The sequence below is a fragment of the Lepisma saccharinum genome, chromosome 25, assembly GCF_977018435.1.
Source record: "Lepisma saccharinum chromosome 25, izLepSacc3.1, whole genome shotgun sequence".
Classification (NCBI taxonomy): Eukaryota; Metazoa; Arthropoda; class Insecta; order Zygentoma; family Lepismatidae; genus Lepisma; species Lepisma saccharinum.
The window spans coordinates 25,526,358-25,546,325 of record NC_139253.1 but is presented as its reverse complement, the minus strand read 5'-3'; the positions used below and the strand labels follow the sequence as shown (position 1 = coordinate 25,546,325).

At 39.0% G+C, this 19,968-nt stretch overlaps 1 protein-coding gene across 2 annotated transcripts in view; it reads right to left on the bottom strand.

The window, feature by feature from the left end:
• The window catches only part of LOC145978909 (ribosomal protein S6 kinase alpha-5-like), a 460,399-nt gene that overhangs the window by 16,728 nt on the left and 423,703 nt on the right, over nt 1–19,968 (bottom strand). For both annotated transcript variants that reach the window (XM_083111867.1, XM_083111865.1), the window contains exons 5-9: nt 18,328–18,438; nt 9,850–9,933; nt 1,921–2,024; nt 1,377–1,527; nt 401–562 (exon numbers count right to left, since the gene is read on the bottom strand). In XM_083111867.1, coding sequence (XP_082967993.1) covers nt 401–562; nt 1,377–1,527; nt 1,921–2,024; nt 9,850–9,933; nt 18,328–18,438 — 612 coding nt within the window. The remainder of the gene's footprint in view (nt 1–400; nt 563–1,376; nt 1,528–1,920; nt 2,025–9,849; nt 9,934–18,327; nt 18,439–19,968) is intronic.

Below are 19,968 nucleotides of genomic sequence, written 5' to 3'. Positions count from 1 at the left end.
ATTTTTTCATGTGTTTATGAAAATGGTGCTTTCGTTACTAAAACTTAATTAATTTCTTGTCAATCTTGGCAAAAGGCAACTTAACTGAACTTAGACAGATACTACACACTAAAAATAAAGTTATAAAAGATATAACTGCAAGAAAAGAAGAAAACATGTATAAGTGCATATTACCTCTAGACAAGTGAATGTCACTCCACTGTGAATATGGTGGAACTTCAATTATATGTTTTTCAAAAGACTGTGTCTTAGGTGCTTGCAATGCAAATGTGTAATGTAAAATGTTGATTCCTTTTCACTAGAGGTAAAATGCAAAAAAAATAGGAAAACTTAAATTTGGGATTACACTACAGTTTCAGCTGATGCATAGGATCACTTATTAACAATTAACATAAATTACCTTAAATATTTTATCAAAATTTGGAGGCACTACAGCAGGAGAATCAGTTGGAGTCATTCTTGTGAACTCTTCAGAGAAGTTGCTCACGTCAAGTTCATTTGATATCTTCGGAACAAAAGGTGATGGAATATTTTTCTTTGCGAGGTCATCCCAATTTACACCCTGCAATAAATAAAATGATGCATTTAATAAGTTCGATTTCAACATTAATAAATCACAAAATAAGGTTATTTTCATTGCACTACCAATACAATAATATAACTTAACTGATGACTATATGAAATCACTTTTTAAATCAGCTACAATATAATTGTATTCTCTTTGTTGACACATAGCATGCATCATACCTGCATATAAATTTATTGCTTGGATATTGATGTGAATATATTGATCTCTTGATTTTCTGCACTCTCAAATTTTGCACGAAATACTAAATTTAGATCATTTTAGACCTAAGTCTACCCTAGTCCCCTAAAAACTGATGAATTTCGATAAAACCCTGAACACAAGTTTTGCCGTAATGCCATTAATTTTTTTCACACCAACCCAACGATTTTAGAGATTTCACTCAAAACTCTCCTACAATTCTCTAAATGATTATTTTCGAGCAAAATTTATCTTGACACCCTTTAAAAATTCCTACAGCGTTTCTTCAAATCTGAAAAATGCAGGATATAAAGCTTTGTAATAATGTGTTTGTACACTCATTACTTTTCACTTTAGAAAAAAATGGTTCTCTCTTTGAATTATACATCTTGATGTAATAGTACCTTGGATATTTTATTTTGTACTTCGCTCTGTTAATTACCAAAATGAGGATGAAAAACTAACTAAAGAAATAGTATCCAAACCAAATAAACAGGAAAATATTTACTAAACTACATATTCTTACAAAAAACATCATCACTTTTATTATGTAATCTCCTCATGTTGAGGTACCCATTAATGACTGTTATAATGAAGATTTGAACATTACCTCAAAGAAGGGATGCCTCTTCAGTTCTTCAGCATCATCAGGTCCACCACCCAATCGCTTACGAGGATCCTTTACTAGGAGTTTGAAAATGAAATCTGACACCTGCGGTGACAGCTCGTCGGGAATGGGAGGATCTATGTCCAAAATCCTCCTAAAAAATTAAAGATATGCATTAGAAGTGTTACTGTAAAATCAATTGTCTACTCAATAATTTGAAGCAATCAAATCTCATGAAGCTAATGAATGTCATAAGGGCATAAACATTAGTAGAAGGGAGATTTGAATAGAAATTGGAACCTATGCATGATTCATGTTGGTACAATTTAGAACAATGTATAGAATACTGCAATCTCATAGCTTTGAAGTGTAGATAATACCATATCATCACACACGCACAGAGACCTTTAGAAAAACTTGCCATGCATTGATTGCATTATCAACTGTAAACAAAATATGTTTCTGCTACTGTAGTAACACCACACCATTGTAGGAATCTCCATAAAAAGCATGCAAACAGGCTGTGTGCATGAATACATGTGCATACCTGGAAATTTCTTGTTGCGAGTTCCTTTCTCCTTCAACAGTGAATGGGGATGCACCAGTCAAAAGTTCATAAGTAAGAACACCAACACTCCACCAATCGACAGCCTACAAGATAACAAGATTTATTAGTTTTTAAAATGCAGTCTTATTTATGTTACAGCATAAAACCACAATATCATACAACATATGCAGATTACAGGCATGTGGAAACAGTGGCGTGCCCAGGATTTTGGAAAAGGAGAGGTATAGGTACTTTTTTAAGTAATCAACCCTCATTTTGCCATATTTTCCTGCCTTTAACGGTGTCTTTTTAGAAATACTGGACCGAAAAGGGGGGGGGTTATGACCCACACTAAAGCCCCCTTTGGGCATGCCACTGTGTGGAAATATGAAATATAATAAACTAGAATAAAACAAAATTACTTCCAATTTATGAATATGGGCTGAAACGAACACACTGAAGTTTGCAAACATTAAAAAAAAGTTATTTAAATGAGTCCTGGTACTCAATTTCTAACTTTCAAAAATTCAAGTATGGTAGAGAGCATATAATTTGGTCATTTTCTAATTACAACAAACACTTCAAACCAAATTGAGGAACTAAATTGTAATTATTTTGATGCAATGGAGAAACTGAGGGGAGGGGGAACTATTACAGTGCAGATAAATACGTAAATTATAATTATCAATTGTATGAGCTTTTTATAAAATCTGATGGCCTTCACGACAGTTTCAAAACAGGCCAATTCGTTAATATTCATTATCTTTCTACACTACAACCTGATACTTCCCAAGGCCATGAGATAAGGTGGCTACTGTCAACATAGTGACAACTCAAGCCTACCTTTTTCAACATGAAGATTACTGAAGTGAAGTAAAAACACAGATATTCAATGTATCCTTCTGTTAGCAAGGTATCAAGGAAATGAAAATTTCCCTGAAAAACTGAAGTTTTCAATGATGAAGTAGGGCACAGCACTTGTAGTCCTGTGTGTATTATTGTGTACTTGTAGTATCATTCTCAGATTAAGCTCACTTCTAAGTATTAAACACTACAATGTCTTGAAAAGCTATGGACAAGTAGTCACCGATAAAGTTCAGCACATCCGCAATGAAGAACAAGCGGGTCGGCAAGATAAAATTTGGACAGTTCATTTAATTTCAGTTATATGCGTCGCATTGCAATTTTTTGTTATTTTACGTCGCTTTTCTGCAACTTATGTTGATCGTGGCGATAAGGATGAATGGTGAAAGGACAAAAGCAATGGAACACCCATGCGTCACTCCCAGGATACAACTTACGACCCCCTGACTTTCTAGCACACTACGTTAACCACATAACCACGAAGGCTATCTTATTATTCTATTATATTTGTATGCTTTAGATATGATTGACGTTCCTTGTTAACTTGTCTTCTTTCCACATATCCGACGCATTTATTAAAACATAATCGAATTAAGAATATAATCCCTTTCACAGCTCCTCACAACCAAATATACTGACCGCACCTATGATAATAATCTCAAAAGTATTTTGTGACGTATTATAAGTCTCTCTGCCTTGTTTTTAATCTGAATCTTACAAACATCAAATTTAGTGGAGTTGTTTCCGTAAAGCGATAAGGGTAGGTTTCCATCCTGGGGAAGGCATGGACGACTCATTGTATTTCGAGTTTATTCTTTCATCTATCATCCTCAACGCTGCGATCAGCCTTGAGAGAGGTAAATTAAATACAAGAAATACAAATTCAATTTTGCATAGTTCTGCAATTTTCAATGCACTATTTTTTTATCAGGACGACATTACGAGCGAATAACTTGAAGAAACATGAAGAAATTACCAAGAATCCACTTTTCAAGGTCTACTTCCTATGAAGAACAATAATATTTACCCTGGAACTTTAGCGACAAATGATGATTTATTACATCATAGCTTTCGAAAATAAAACATCTGCGGGGGAAATGCTGTTTAGGCGAGGAATAACAACGCCGTGATCTACAAAACTCAACAGCAAGTATTTGCAACAAATGGTTACTAAAAAGTACGGCGAATGGTTTTCTGCGCATTCATTAAGATCAACCTGATAGCCTGAATACCAGTGTTCAATTGACCCATTTCTTTCGGAATGAGATCCGAGCGATAAGGAAACGCATAAAAAAACTGCAAAGTAATATATTATACAAAACATATTGTGTAAAGGAAAGCTACCTTAACTTTCACTTTACTCCTCCCTCCCTCCCGCCTACACGGAATCCTTTAATTAAATGCGTTTCATGTCAAGAGAACTTCTTTTGTTCTATATGCAGTACCTTTTTCTTTATCAACGTCTTGCGTCACCATGTTCTGCACGAGTTTGCAGGAAATAACCTGAGCGTTTTAGTGCCCGTGCCCTAATTTCAGCATCGCAGAATCCCCCCCCTTCTCCTGCTCCCCCCCCCCCCCAATCAGTTTTCATTGCCTGCCCACTTGATGGAAACCACTTTCTCGAAACTGAAGGAAATCCGCTGTCGCGCGGTTTGTTCCTTACTAGATGGCTCTGGAAATCGTAAGGAGTGGAAAATTACCCACGACCGTGTACAATTGTGTATTGTCCCACAGTTTTATTTCATCAGTTCATTCACGATTAACCCAGTAGTAAGAAACGCGACGTGAAATAACAGAAATGGATAAATAGTTACAAGTGTACAAGTGTGCCAAACCAAATCAATCAAACCCAGTGGAGTGCTCGGGGGGGGGGGGGGTTAGGGACATAATCCTCCATTTGGCCCAGTATCCATAAAAAACGTCGAAGGCAGGAAATTATGGCAAAATGAGGGCTGACTATAAAAAAGTATACGTATCACACACCCCCTTTCTAAAATCTGGGGCACGCCACTGATCGAACTCATATTTAGGAATGCTACAGAGACGAGATTTAGCAGTGTCTCGGTCTCGTCGTGAGTTGTAAATGCTTTCTTCGTTCTCGGTCTTGTCTCGAATAAGCGGACAGAAATTATGTGTGTTCTCTTCTGTCATGGTCATGGCTGCTTTTCTCCACGTATTATTATATTTCTCAAGTGTTTTTTCTTCTTTACAAACTATGCGCATAAGGAACCATTAGGCAAAAATAACCCGCGTTGGTAGTCTACGACACACTACTAGCTTCAATTTTCTCGGAGGTCAATTGTTCCTGCTACATACAAAATCAAATGAATGGAATTCTCTTAGCACCGCAATGTAATAACTTGTTGCAAAGGTCGTCAATATTGCAGACGGTGACCTACCGTGAGAAACCGTAAAAAAATCATCTTACTGCAACCATGTAATGCGGTCATATAATACCAGTGTACCAACAAGTGGGTCAGTACCATACCCAAGGCCGGGCCTTACTAGGTCAAGAGAATTCCATTCCCCACCTAAGCTACCGCGTTCCGTGCTTTGATTCACAAAACAATGTTGCCAAAACAAATGCATGATAGTTATTAAAAGAACAAGGATAACTGATTCCACTATTTACAGCAAAAGAATCGCAAGTATACAACATTTACTTTCCTTCCAGTCGGCGTAATGTCCCACTTGATAAGTACACATAAGTGTTACAACATTTGAGCGTTCGCCGCGTGACCTACATTCGCCGTTCTTTCCTTAAATGAACAGCCGATATGTAGGTGCTCGGGTACCGTAAACATTTCCAAGCTGCTAACACAATTTCGGTCTTTCACAAGCAAACTGTAAATTGGCCGAATGTGTGTCAAGCATGTAAGCATGGAGGTTCTATATAAATGTCACTGTCAATCCACAAATACAAAAATTGTACGTTTCTCAGCATAAATGAGGGTGAAGGTGATGTAACAATTGCAACAGATTCGTCATGTCCACAAGGGCGTACCATCAGGAATGATAACACTGTATGTTTTGATTTAGATAAATCCTGGTTATATTGGATGTCACAATAACCTGTTAATCTCGCATATTTGTCTTTTTCGAGGAGGTGTACACAAGTGTGTTTCAGCTTATTATAACTTCCATCCTCCAAACATTTTTTTTTTACCTGACCAGAGTTTTAGATCGTGGCTATTAATAAATATGATGTATTTTTAGTGTAAAATGATCCCAGCACTGTACCTGAAACATTTAGTAGGTATATAAACATGTAAGTTACTAGTTTTCATTTTAATGGATATGCTTGTATTGGGGACACATGGACTTTCGGCTACCCTAATTTAAATACAGCTAATCACTCACATTCTCTCTATAGAATATTGGTATGTTTTAAGGCTTCCCTACCATGATAATATATTGAGCAACTAGACTAATATGACCTCCATGGCGGAGTGGTTAGTACAGTGCGTCCCATGAGTGTTACCGTGCAAATTGTCCATCACCATGTTCGTGTACTTTATTTGACCCAATAAGAGCTTCAAGAATTAAAATAAAACTCAAAACGAGCTGTTGACAACTTCTGCACCAGCATGCATAAAAATCCATCGCTTAAAACACATAGGATGTAGAGAAAAATTAATGAAAATAGTCATGGACAATTTGCGGTAATACTCATGGATCCCACTGTATAGCGCGCTACCATGCCAGGGTCCCAAGTTCGAATGCCAGCCTTGGCATGGGTTTTTTGTGAGTGTCCCTTCATCAATTTCAACATATCTTCACTCATCCTCAACGTCGCGATTAGCTAAAAGTGGAAGAAATGCGACGCTAAATAACACAACAATCAAATCATTGTATATGACTCTCCGTTGTGTTATTGTTCACAAGATATATTTTGATAACGTACACTCTTACGAATTATTGCATTCCACAGCATTGTTGTTTGATTGGTTTGCATAAATAACGAATGGAAAACATCACGCAAAAACACAATGTGTGGCGCCGAACCAAGTGCAATTATCCGAACGAACTCTTTGGAACGTCTTCTGTCCTTTGAAACTCCTAATATCAACAAGTCATGTGCACACTTTAGGCTTTCAGACCTTCCGTTGTTGACAACTGGACGAGAGAGTGGAACGACATTCAAATTCTGTGCATTCCTACATCGAGCAGTTCCAACGGCAGCTTGTTATTGCTTTCTTCACTACGGTGCAAAACAATCTTTAAACATTCCAATAAGAATTCTAATATCGCGTGTCGTTTTAGAGCACATTTATATATTTGTAAGGGATTTCCACTGATAAAATTTTGACCCAGTTTCTTGGTTTGCGAAAGACAAGCGACTATCTCAAAGCAGGAACTTTTGCGATACTTCGTCGCATTCTTGGCCCAGCACATCCAACGCCTAGGTTTTTTTCCTCGCTATCTTTCCAGCTCTTCCTTTCCTGATTTCGGCAAAGCCTTCGAACATTTCCAGCTTTTATGCGGTTGGTCAATGGAGCGAGATAGCTACATCTGTCACGCTCCGTGCGCGAAAAATACTTTCTCTCTTGTGATCGCAATACGAAATTAGGTCATGGGGATGTGTCGCGTGTTGCTTACTTTCCTAGGCCGGGTACCCACATGTTGTTGGCCATCCTTTTTAAAGAGAACCTATCTCGCTTGCAACAGTGTGGCCTACATTTTCTTAGGTCAAATTTACACGAGAATAATTCTTCGGAAAACAACCGTTTGTCGTCGCGAGTTTTGAACGGTCAGATGCTTTTCCACCTGAGAAACACGGCCGATTCTGAGTTTTTGTAAAGGTACCACAATTCGCAACGCCGCAGCGGTACACTTGGAACTTCAGCTCGCACAGGTGCGTGTTGTTGATTATGTGTACCAATGGCGAACTAACTTTCACCCAACTGCGTGTTACATTGCGAGAATGATTCAATACAACGCTATGCCGCACTCCTTTCTCTTGCCAAGGTGAAAAGTTTACTGGTACACACTGTGCTAAGGTCAGGCTCCGCACATTGTAGGTCTCGGCTCTTCAGCAGATATTAGCCACTATGTAACGTTTTCCACATAATATTCTACGGTGAGCGCAGTGCAAGGAGTGACTAATAAGTTAATGACGTAGATGATTACATCGATGTCTTTTCCGAGATTCGAACTCAGCACCTCGGGCTTCGCGGTACTTTACCACAGAGGCTAGCTATATTGCGTTAGCCAGGTTCATAAAGTTAATAGGTCTAGTTGCTAATATCGTTAATATGTAAATTAATATACGGGTATTTTATATACTATTTACTGACTGGTGGATTTGGTTTACATTTTTCTTTTCTGCCACTTTTAGCTAATTGCGAATTGAGGATGAGCGATATGAAATTGATGAAGGGACACACACAAAGCATACCCATACCCGGGTCGGGATTCGAACCCGGGACGCCCTATGCTAACCACTCCGCCAATTTGTATATACCATTTTTAGGTTTGTCCATATATTTTAGTCACTCAATTGCAATGGAGTAGCGTCGCCAGAAAAGGTGTGGGGGAGGTACAGAGTGGACTGTTTTCATGGTCAAGGATCCTAGTTTACTACAATTTTACTATGAACAATATGTTGTAAAAATACTAATTTGCATTGTGTTCAAACGTTGGTAGGGGTCTTAACTCGCAGTGCTCATCATTGCTCCCTCAGCATGGCAGCGACCCCTATGTTCCACTATACTTTGAAGGGTTTTTGTAAAAGATAATTACGAATTCTGACCATATTATCAGCACCGACCATTCGCAAATCCAATACAACTTTAGATGCAGTTGGGAACTAAAATGCCTGTCTGCATTTGTTTCTGACAAGTCTTGTGGCTCAATCTGAATGTGCATAACAATGCAACGCTTGCTGCCAGAGAGAGGCACGGCTGCTAATCGCTTTAGTCAACTCGTGCGCTAGAGGGCGGGCGTGCAGTGGAAAGTTATGTCAATGCTTCTGTTATACCAATGCTACCTGTGTGACCTACTTGCGGAAGGTATTGACTAGATGAAACAAAAGTAACAGGCATTTCTCACACGAGAAACTACGTGCAACTTTCTCCAAGTCTGCGCTGCCGGAGTTCTCGCTGTTCTCACCCAATAATTAGAGCCATTCCGACTGCTGGCTTGGACACTTTATGCTGGATCCTGTTCCCAACGAAATGCTCACGCAACACTTGGCAGATGGAACGGTCAAAAAACGAGCACAAGGGTAACTTTTCTTCTCCATGGGTATATTTTGGCAGGCGAACAGTTGGACACAAACCATCCTCGCACTACAAACTGTTCCTGCAGCGTTTGCAGAAACCTGCAAGACGTTGGTAGCTCTGACGAGTATTTATTGTTTGTTCCTTCTTCCAAGTGTGATAACAAGTGGTGAGCATTTAAGAGATTAACAGAGCTGTTCAGTTCAACCTTTTAACACCCTTTTCCTCAAAAGCTAATCAATCATCTCAGAAAGCCATGGGCGTAAATTGGAGGGGTGGGGGCAGAATCGAAAAGATGTCCATCTCATACGAACAAGTTCATGTTATTCCTTCTATAACTTTTGCTACTCAGCATAAAAATTACTCTATATTTCCTTGTTCATCGAGTCCAATGAAGTTAAAAAAAAACTGTAAATTTGGAGATGGCAGGTGCCTTCCCTAGCCCCCCCTTTCCCCCAACCAAGTTGCGCCTATGCAGAAAGTGATACTACTTCGAAACGACACTGTTAAGGCTTTCAAACTTCCTATCGCCAATCAAGAAAGCAACGAAAGTGACAATCAAGAAAATAAATTCCAACAAACTGGTGTAAAATCAACTTTTCTTTCTAAAATTCGAGTCAAGGACAAAAACAAATTGGTTATAGTGAGGTTTCTGAACGATCAGAAACTTAATGGTATACCAAAAGCATGACATTTCATATAAATGGTGATTCCTACTGCATTGGCAATACGGATTTTGACTTAGGTCTACATTACTGTGGGTAAATGACATACCGGTTCCTATACACAAACAGGAGTGACATACTGGTTTTTTTTTACTATATGTGCAAAATTCAGTACTCACAATATCATGTCCCGCTTCGCCGCCCCGTACTACTTCTGGTGCCATGTACTCAATGGTGCCACAAAATGAATACGCCCTCTGCTCCTGAAAAATAAAGAGATTATCAATGAGCAACATTAACACGTATCAAGGGATAGTGGATATCAAAGACAACGTGTCCGTCTTCTCAATTTACAAGACAGCAATATATACACACAAAATAATTGAAAAATAGTAATTCTCATGTTAAGTTGCCCAACATTTTGAACGATCATGCACATTGTTAGCCATTTCCTCATTGGCTCACCATCTTCCGTATCCTGGGTAACAGTCCGAACCAGTTTTCTCCTTATGTAACGTCCCATGTTTTTACCGTCGTGACAATCTCGATTGAAAAAAACGATATTAGGGGATAATTAAAAATCACGAATAAAATAATGGTAACAGATATCGGGACTGGACCTACAGTTTAAAGTGGAATCCGAAGCGCTATGTGGCTCCGGCGGGTATCGGAAGCAGGTACCACTTGATTACAAGGCGGAGATGTTACCACGCCATCAGGGAGGTCCAACATATCAAAGGGTAGTAGCAGAGTAGGATAGTGGTAACGGTGAAATTGGTTAGGACATGAAGATACTAATAGAAGATTTCAAGTTTACATGCCACAGTGATGTAAAAGGGAAGGACTGGCATTTTGAATAAGAAGAAGGCAAAGATGGACGACTAAGGCAGACTAATGAAAATGCAAAGAAAAAAAGATATGAAAAGTTTTAGTCTGAGTGAAGGCACAGTCTTAGATTTTGTCTCAGAAAAATGAAGACAAGGAAAAATCATTACAGCAAGACGTACAAGAAACACCTATAAGTTTGGAGTGGAATAATGCTTAGCAATATGATAGCAAGAATGTACGAAACCTCAATTCGCAGGTCACAAGAGCAATGGAGGTCTTGACCCTCAATTGAAAAAAAAAAGGATTGAAGTTGCACTAAGAATAGATAAAAGTTAATAACAGGCATGGACCCACGGACCTTGCAAACTACCAGAGGAAGTACCGTGTTCGAAATGTCACGTGATGATAATTTAGTGCGTGTTACAGTGAAGACGGGTTGAAGTCTAAGAGTTCCTTGATAGCATCGCGCACTTCAAAGCATCACTTCCGGTTTGCAGCGAGTCAAGAAGTGTGGCACACTTACAGTTACTTGTCGCAACAGAATTGCCGCAAGTGTTTGCTCGATCGATAAATGGGGCAAAGATCAACTTCCAACAAGGGTGGATAGTAATGTATTAAACAGAGCTGAGTAGAGTATAAGCCGAACAAATGTGTACGTCACCATTCTCGTGTTAGATGTAAGTCGAGTTCTGGCTTCGCCGAATACAGTGTGTGGAAATATCTTTAAACAAAGTAAAAGATGAATGATTTCCTGCTTCTGTATCAACACTTCCACCAATCTAATACGGAGAACTTAAAATTGAAACGCACAACACACTGTTTAATGCAGTATTTCCTTCAATCGTGTGCGCTAAATCTGTTTGAAGCTAATCGTTTTAATAATGGATTTCAATTTCCATTTGTTGTTTTAAGTCCACTTTATGTACAGATAGGCTAATCGGGACTTGACCTACAGTTTAAAGTGGGATCCGAACCACTGTGCAATGTGCCTGCACGGTATCGAACCAGGAATCTTTTGACGTTACCACGCAATCGGGAGGTCTTGTTTATTAATGGAGCTGGCAAAATTATTCCAGAGAGAGGTACAAACCCTGGGATAATCTGATTTGGTTTTTGTTATTTACCGTCGTTTTTCTCCTATTTTTGGCTAATCGCGACGAGGATGAGACAATCGCAAACAATGACTCGTTAGAGAAATTCTGGTTGAACATCCACCAGAATTAAAAGTTGCTAACTCCCTACCGGTTAACTTGGTAATCATGAACCAATGACACGTACAGTATAAGTTTGTACTTAATTCAATCACATTGGTGAACGGATATAATATCACATTAACGGAAAGCTGTGCACAGTAGATACACGTAGGTGTAGGCACTTAGTTGGTGCACGTAGAGTATAAGAATAACCAAAATGGTTAAGGTGTGAACAAGAAGCATTAAAAATCAACCAATTACAAATGTATTATGCGTACTCCTATCCCAATGTAAATTATTTCAGTAAGTTCTTAGTACAAATTGAAGATAAGTGTGAAACGGTCAAGTATTTAACACGAAAGTAAATGCCTACGAGGATTGGATACGAAAAATATGGGTGTAAGCACTACAATAAGAGTGCACCACACCCCCAGGGACGCTACTAAGGGATGGTGGTGATCATCCCTCGAGCTCAACCTTCAATTCTATACATCTTAATATGTCCGATGTTCCAAAAATCTCCAGAGATGATTCTGAACAAAGATCACAAGACGAACGCCTGCCACATACCGAAATCATCTTCGATTCAATGAGGCAATGCAATTGGCAACAAGCGAAGGCCAATCATCTTCGTGCCAAGGTCACACATGACCCTTGTTGACATCGTGGTAGAATCCATCCGTCCATGTCAGGGTCAATGAGCTGCTCCTCGCTCCATGAGAATATTTTTAGAACGATCTCTCCTCTTTTATCCTGGATTCTATTTTTAACCGATAATTGGGAAATACAAACTTCCGATCGAGGTTGCTACGTCTTCCCGCAGCACAAGCAGCTGAAGGGAGGACTTAGGGTGTAAACAACTTGTAACCATGGTTACTGCACACGTGTGCAAGAAAATGGTAGAGGTTTCAAAAACGGAGAAGAGATTGCACAAGGGAGAATAGTTCCTCGATGGCATACTGGTAATGTCGCCGCCATGTGATCAAGAGGTCCCGGGTTCGATAGTGGCTTGGATCTAACTTTAAACTGTAGATCCAGTCCAGATTAGCCTATCTGTGCATGAAGTGGACTTGAAAACTCAAAAGAGAGAGAATAGTGGGGAGAATTATATCATCTCTCTTGCTGCCTAACACTGTGAGAAAGAAGACAATGCAGAGATGCAAGAAAATCCAATAGGTGCAGAAACAGATGTGAGAGAGTGAGAGGCAGCAAAGAATATCGAAAAAAGTTAGTTATAGAGAGGAGTTGAGATAAAATTTTGGGAAGACAAGGAAATGGATACAATAGTTAAAGATAAGGAGGCGAGAAAAGAAAAGACGTGAGTTGAAATATGTAAAGAGATAGACGAAAGTAAAAGAAGACAGTTACAGATACAAATAAGACAGACGAGAAACATTGGGATGAGATGGGCAACCAGGAAATAGAATGGAACACAAAGGAAAGTGGGAGAAACACAGAACATAGGCAATTGCAGAGAGAGTTAATAAATAGAAGATCTTGATTTGATTTGAGTTTGGCTATGTCACCTTTTTTCTTCCACTTTTGTCTAATCACGACGATGAGGATGAGTGATATGATGAAATTGATGAAGATGCCCATTCCAAATCCAGGATTCGAAGCCGGACACATAAAAGTTGATGTAGAAAAGAAGCGAGTGAGAACGTCGACTGTTGCAGAGATAGGTAAATATTAGGAATTTTAACAGCAGCAAGTCAGAGATGGAAACAAGTAAAATAATATATGTTTTCCCTCTCTCTCTCTCTCTCTCTCTCTCTCTCTCTCTCTCTCTGCCTCTCTCTCTCCGTGTATGTGTGTGTGTGTGTTTACAAGTAGTTTGTGACTCCAAATCTGCAGAGAACCAAGTCGGCAATCCTAAGGCTCACCTCCGGGCATCTTTCTTCGATACCATACCATATAGTTACCTTAGTGCTTTGACAATGGCAAAAGCATCCATAACACACATGAAAGAAGACAATTTAATGAACCTGTCGCGAAAAGACACAGAAGCACAAACCCGTGCAACATATGGTGGACGCGGAGACGGCGACAGGGACGCAAAGGACATAGGTTAAGAAGAGGAGGGAGGTGCGAGTGACTTGGCAAGTAGGGAAGTGGGTCAAGTGACATGTTTACGGCTCGGTTACAGCAAGAGCGTGGAGATACCATCGAGAGAAAAAGCCATGAAACGATCGAGATGTATGTGATTAAAAATCTCCGCAAAATTCCTAACCGAACAGATCAAGGGTTTCTTATGCACGATTCTCATGGATCCAGATCTGCCTTGTTTTGGTCGTATATTCCGAATCTGTGAGACTTACGAAACTGCACGCGATGGATGATCAGGTTTTAGATGCTTTACCTATTTTTGAAGGCACTTCTTCGGAAGTATTCTTTTTGTGTATGCACTGCTTTCGCTGTTGGCTAGCTATTTGTATTAGACAATACACTTATGGCGCTACGAAGTGTGCAATCCAGAAGAATCCTAAATGTTATAGGTAGTTGGTAAAAAACCATAATTTTTACACTTAGAAATGGTTACTTTTCAAAAAAATATAAAAAGTCAAGGGGAAATCTTCGTGGTTTGTCACCATTGACAAGGGAAATCAACAACTTTTAAGCTAGTAAACCCAACTTGATTGACTGATTGATTTAGTTTATTTAACGTCGCATTTCTGCCACTTTTGTCTCATCACGACGATAACGTAGAATTGATGAGTTTGAGTTTTGGTTTCAAGTACACTTTATGCACAGATAGGCTAATCGGGACTGGGCCAACAGTTTGAAAAGTAACAGAAAATATGTTTGTTTGATTTGTTGTTTTAAGTCCACTTTATGCACAGATAGGTTAATCGGAACTGGACCTACAGTTTGAAAAGGGATCCGAATCACTGTGTAATGTGCCTCAACCGGGTATCGAACCCGGGAGCCTTTGATTACAAGGCGACGTCGCAGAGAAATAATATGCATTGTGCCTCCAGATGATAAGATGCAATGGATGAAGTATATGGACAACAGAAGCAACATGGAGGATTATACTGGATGCGAGTTCAGGCGTCACAGCCTCGTTGGCCTGCAACATTGCAAAGTAAACCGAACTAGTAAGCTATTAACATATACAACTGTATAACTAAACTTTGCTGAGCAACAGTCTTCTACTAAGCGGGGAGAAGAGTGGTCAGGTAATCGAGTCCCGATGTGGCTCTACTCCCGGGTTCGAATCCCAGCCTGGGCATGGGTGATCTTTGTAAGTGTCTCTTCATTAATTACATCATATCATCACCCGTCCCCAAATTCGCATTTCGTGGCAGAAAAGCGAAGTAAATTAATCCAACTACACACACACATATAAACATTTCCATACGTTGATTACTAGCGCATCGACATCGGTGATATTTGACAATGCTCCTTGCCTCAGGATGAAACAAACATCCCTACAAGATTGTACAGGGAACTTCCTATATACATTTCAAAGTACTCTTGCCTTTTTTTCACAATGGTTGGCATTGAAAAGGTTCAGTGATTGTCATTCAAAAAAAAAATCTCCGAAATTGACCTTGGGAAGGTTGGCCATGGAGTCAGTCGCCAGCGACACCGGATGGAAATGGCCATAGTGTATGACCCTGTTGCCTACTGTACAGGAGAAGCTACACTCTTCCTACCTTCCGCCCCACTTTTCCTGCTAAACTTGCTAGTGGGGAACAATTACTGTGTCAGTAATGCCAACGCAGTTGTTACCAGAGCAACCGAAAAAAAAATGTTTTTCGTTGCTGTTTCACCTCCTACGCAGCTCTATAGGCGACGAAGTAAACAGTGGGGTGACATCTCGCTCAAAACCTTTGCACCTCAACACGCTATTCAACTACATTTTTCTTCTATATCTTCTTAATGCTTGTTTACGTAACCTACATAGTTTCATTCCATTGAAGTACATTACTTATTTAATACTAACTTATTTCATATCGGTAATCCATTTTATATCACATGGTCATTTCATGAAATACAGAGTAACTATTTTGTACTATATTTCAACATATTTCACTACATTTGAATTTGAATTAACCAATTTGAATTCGTTAATTTAACGGTAAAAATATGCTAAATTCAAATACTTTGTTTCACAAATTTAAGAGTAACTTTTCTTGTATCAGAAATTCACCTGTATTATTTCGTGGGTTCCACTACAGTTATTTCATTTCAAGAAGTGTGGGTCTCCCGAATGGCTTAGTTGTTAAGTCGTAGCTTTGTAATGAATAGGTTCCGGGTTCAATACCTGGTGGAGACACATAGTACTTCGGATCCAGGTTTAAACTGTAGTTCTTGTCCAGATTAGGCTTTCTGTGCATAAAGTGGACTTAAAACAACAAACTCAAACAAATTGACCGTAACTTTATTTCAGAAATCCAAATGTGAGGATTTTATTTCATAAATCCGACAGTATGACACCATGAAGACATGAATACGGAAATAAATATGTTAATACAAGAATTACACTGTATTCCTATATTCCACGAATTCAACCGTGTGTCTATTGCGCAAGTTCGATCGATAACTTAGAAAGCAAAAGAAAGCGGTTCATTATTATTTGAAACAACCTACCAGAGGAAGTGGAAAGGTTTTGCTCAACCTCTGCAACAAGACAAGGTCATCGTGAATAATACAACAAAGACAAAACCCTAATAGACTTTAACGAAAGCGAACTTCCACGTGCACTTTGGGACATGCTTACCTCAGATACCGAATAGTTTGGTAACTTTAATAAATGGTTGATAACAACTTTCACTAATGACTGACATGTACCTTATTATTTTCTCTGTTTCATGATAACAGGAAGTTACATCAAGACAAGAGTTATAACTTTCGATTTACGTAATTCAAAAACTAGGAAAATGTATGCCCAATGGGGTAGTTATGCCGATAGAATTTCGTTCATTTTTTATTATTTTTTTTGCAATAGTATGAATTAAGTAAAGCACGGTTACCAGTCTGGCATGAAAAATAAAATAAGATACTTCGTGTTCACATTTCGTGCGAGGCTTTCGGAAGAAGCCATATATCATATGAGTTTTATACGTCATCAAGATTCCAACCGAGAATGTTAACATGTGAGAACTGCATGTCGAAACCCAACGCCGTACAGTGTCTCAATTGGATATATTGCTTCGTGAACACAAATAAGTTGATTATTAAATTCTCAAACAGAATGCTTGTGCGAAGCAGGTGAACATATTCAAGGACAATATATATAACTAAACAGTTATCGGAAGATATATATAGATAATCTTGTGTCTGGAGGGGAGTGACTTTTGTGTATATACGTGTGTATATATATATATATATCTTCGTGTTTTGTACCTTATTTTATTTGTATTTGGTACAGTGTCTGAAGAAGACCTTGCTAGAAGGTTGAAAAAATAAAATAAATTCTGCCTTGGTCAGCATATTGAGTTTTTGGTTATCATGGAAACAAGGCTTAATGGTGTTATCATTGGATTAAAGAGGGCATTGGAAGGTGACAATGTATTGAAGAGTATGCATGGAAGGTTGATAATGGATTAGAGAGGGCATTGGAAGTTGATAATGTATTGAAGAGTGTGCATGGAAGGGTTATAATTGATTGGAGAGTATGCATGGAAGGGGTACAATGTATTAGAGAGTGGGCATTGAAGGGTGGTAAGTATTTAAAGAGTGATCCTTGAAGAGTGGTTATGGATTGGATGTGCAAGGGCGATAATGGATTAAAGAGTGGGTATGGAAGAGTGATAATGTGTTAAAGAGGGCACAGAAGGGTGATAAAGGATTGAAGAGTATGCATGGAAAGGTGTTAACGGATTAAAGAGTGAACATTGAAGGGTGATAATGGATTCAAGAGTATACATGGAACGGTGATACTGTATTAAAGATGGCATGAAAGGGTGATAATGGATTTAAAAGTGGGCACAGAAAGGTAATAGCGGATTCTAGGTTGACAAAGAACAAATTACAAAGAGAAACTTGTTTCACTGGAAGGGTTATAATTGATTGGAGAGTATGCATGGAAGGGGTACAATGTATTAGAGAGTGGGCATTGAAGGGTGGTAAGTATTTATAGAGTGATCCTTGAAGAGTGGTTATGGATTGGATGTGCAAGGGCGATAATGGATTAAAGAGTGGGTATGGAAGAGTGATAATGTGTTAAAGAGGGCACAGAAGGGTGATAAAGGATTGAAGAGTATGCATGGAAAGGTGTTAACGGATTAAAGAGTGAACATTGAAGGGTGATAATGGATTCAAGAGTATACATGGAACGGTGATACTGTATTAAAGATGGCATGAAAGGGTGATAATGGATTTAAAAGTGGGCACAGAAAGGTAATAGCGGATTCTAGGTTGACAAAGAACAAATTACAAAGATTGATTGATTTGGTGTTTTAAGTCCACTTTATGCACAGTAAGGCTAATTGGGACTGGACCTACAGTTTAAAGTGGGATCCGAACCACTTGTGCCTCCACCGGGTATCGAACCCGGGACCCCTTGATTACAAGGCGACGACGTTACCACTGCGCCATCGGGGAGGCCCCTAAATTACAAAGAGAAACTTGTTTCACTGTGAACGTTGACCATAATTAACATGCAATTACTATTAAGGAAGTACTTACCTTGTCGTGGGGAAGAAATTCCTTGCTCAGTCCAAAGTCAGTAAGAACAATGTGGCCCTCAGAGTCCAGCAGAATATTCTCCAACTTAATATCCCGATAAATAATACCCAACTGAAAGACAAGAGAACATAATTTTAAATGCCGTAAATCTTGAAAATCAACCAATATAACAAAACATAAATAATTTTAAAACCAAAAATTTATTCAAATGTAGAACGATAATGAAAAAATACATGGTGGCTACAAAAAAACTGATATGTAAGAAGTGCATAAATGTTAATGAAATGCCCATTACTACAGTAAAAATTCGTACATGTTAGTCTTAGGTTTCTGAGAAATGTTTCTTGTAATTAAACGCTCCGTGAAAGCCTCGGAAACGAGGTTACATCCCGGCAAATGAGTAACGGTGTATTAATAACGGCAAGAATTCAAGACTGACGGAACAGCCGTTGGCACGATTCGCTTGGACGATTCGATTTTCTTTTTATTGTCTTTTTTTTTTATTGACGTGAATGTCTTTCGGTAAAGGAGAGGTAATACAAATGTGTGTCAGTTTTGGGTATTTTTTTCTTACTCCAAGTTAGATTTAGCCTAAAGAAAAGTAATGTACAACCTTAGCTAGACAATAAATTGCCCTCCTCCGTGAAGTAATGTTTACATAATAATGTTTAAATCAAACACACATGTGGTGTGGTACTTGAAGATTTTCCAGTGATAATAATTCTAATAACTATTACTCACCATATTAAATTATATATCCTCCCCTCCCTCTCAGAGGCAAAAGATAGCAATCATATAGGAAGGTTAGGGGCGCCTCTCCGAAGACACCCAAATGTCAACATCTCTTCCACGTAATACAGACTGCATTTTGCAGACTAGCGAGGCTCTGGTGTCTGGACTCCCAACCAGTATAATCAGTGGGGCTTGTGCTGTCCATGTCTCAATCTCGTCACTATTTATCCCCATTAGCCAAAAAGTGTCAAAAAAACAGACATAAAATAAAACTAAATCATGCAATAACCAGAAGGGAAATTCCCCCTCATCTCCCTTCAAATTCCACCCTGTGTATGTGTGTGGATGTATACACACACACATACAAAGCTGCAGAATTAACGTGAATCATGAATCAGTCATTGGACCTGCCCATCGAGCCTGGAAAATGGTAGCAATGGACGAAAAAAAAAGTTAGTTTTAAGTCGGATCCGAACCACCTGACCAACTTGGACCGTGCAACTCTTCAGAAATATTCTGCAGATCGAACCCTGACTGCTGGAGTGCGAGACATGCGCCTTGGCAGCCAACTTTCCGCTTCACCCATTCTCCCTTCCCCGAGGGTTAGTGTGAGAGTGGAAACGTATTTGCGGAAGATTGAAGGTCACAGGTATTGACAAACAGTGACAAACGGATCGCACAACAAATACTACTTCCCTCTCTTCCACGAACGATCATGGTAACATTGCTAGAAGGTCGTTGCTAAGTTGGAATCGATCTCGCGTCGGCCCCTCTACCTGTTGCCCGGGTCTGGAACTCCAACTGCGATTTTGAATACAGTTTGTGGCCAATTTAAACGTAGCTGAACGAAAAGTTGGATTCAATCTTTTAGCTTGTAAAAATAACGCGGAACGTTACAGGTGTGCAGCA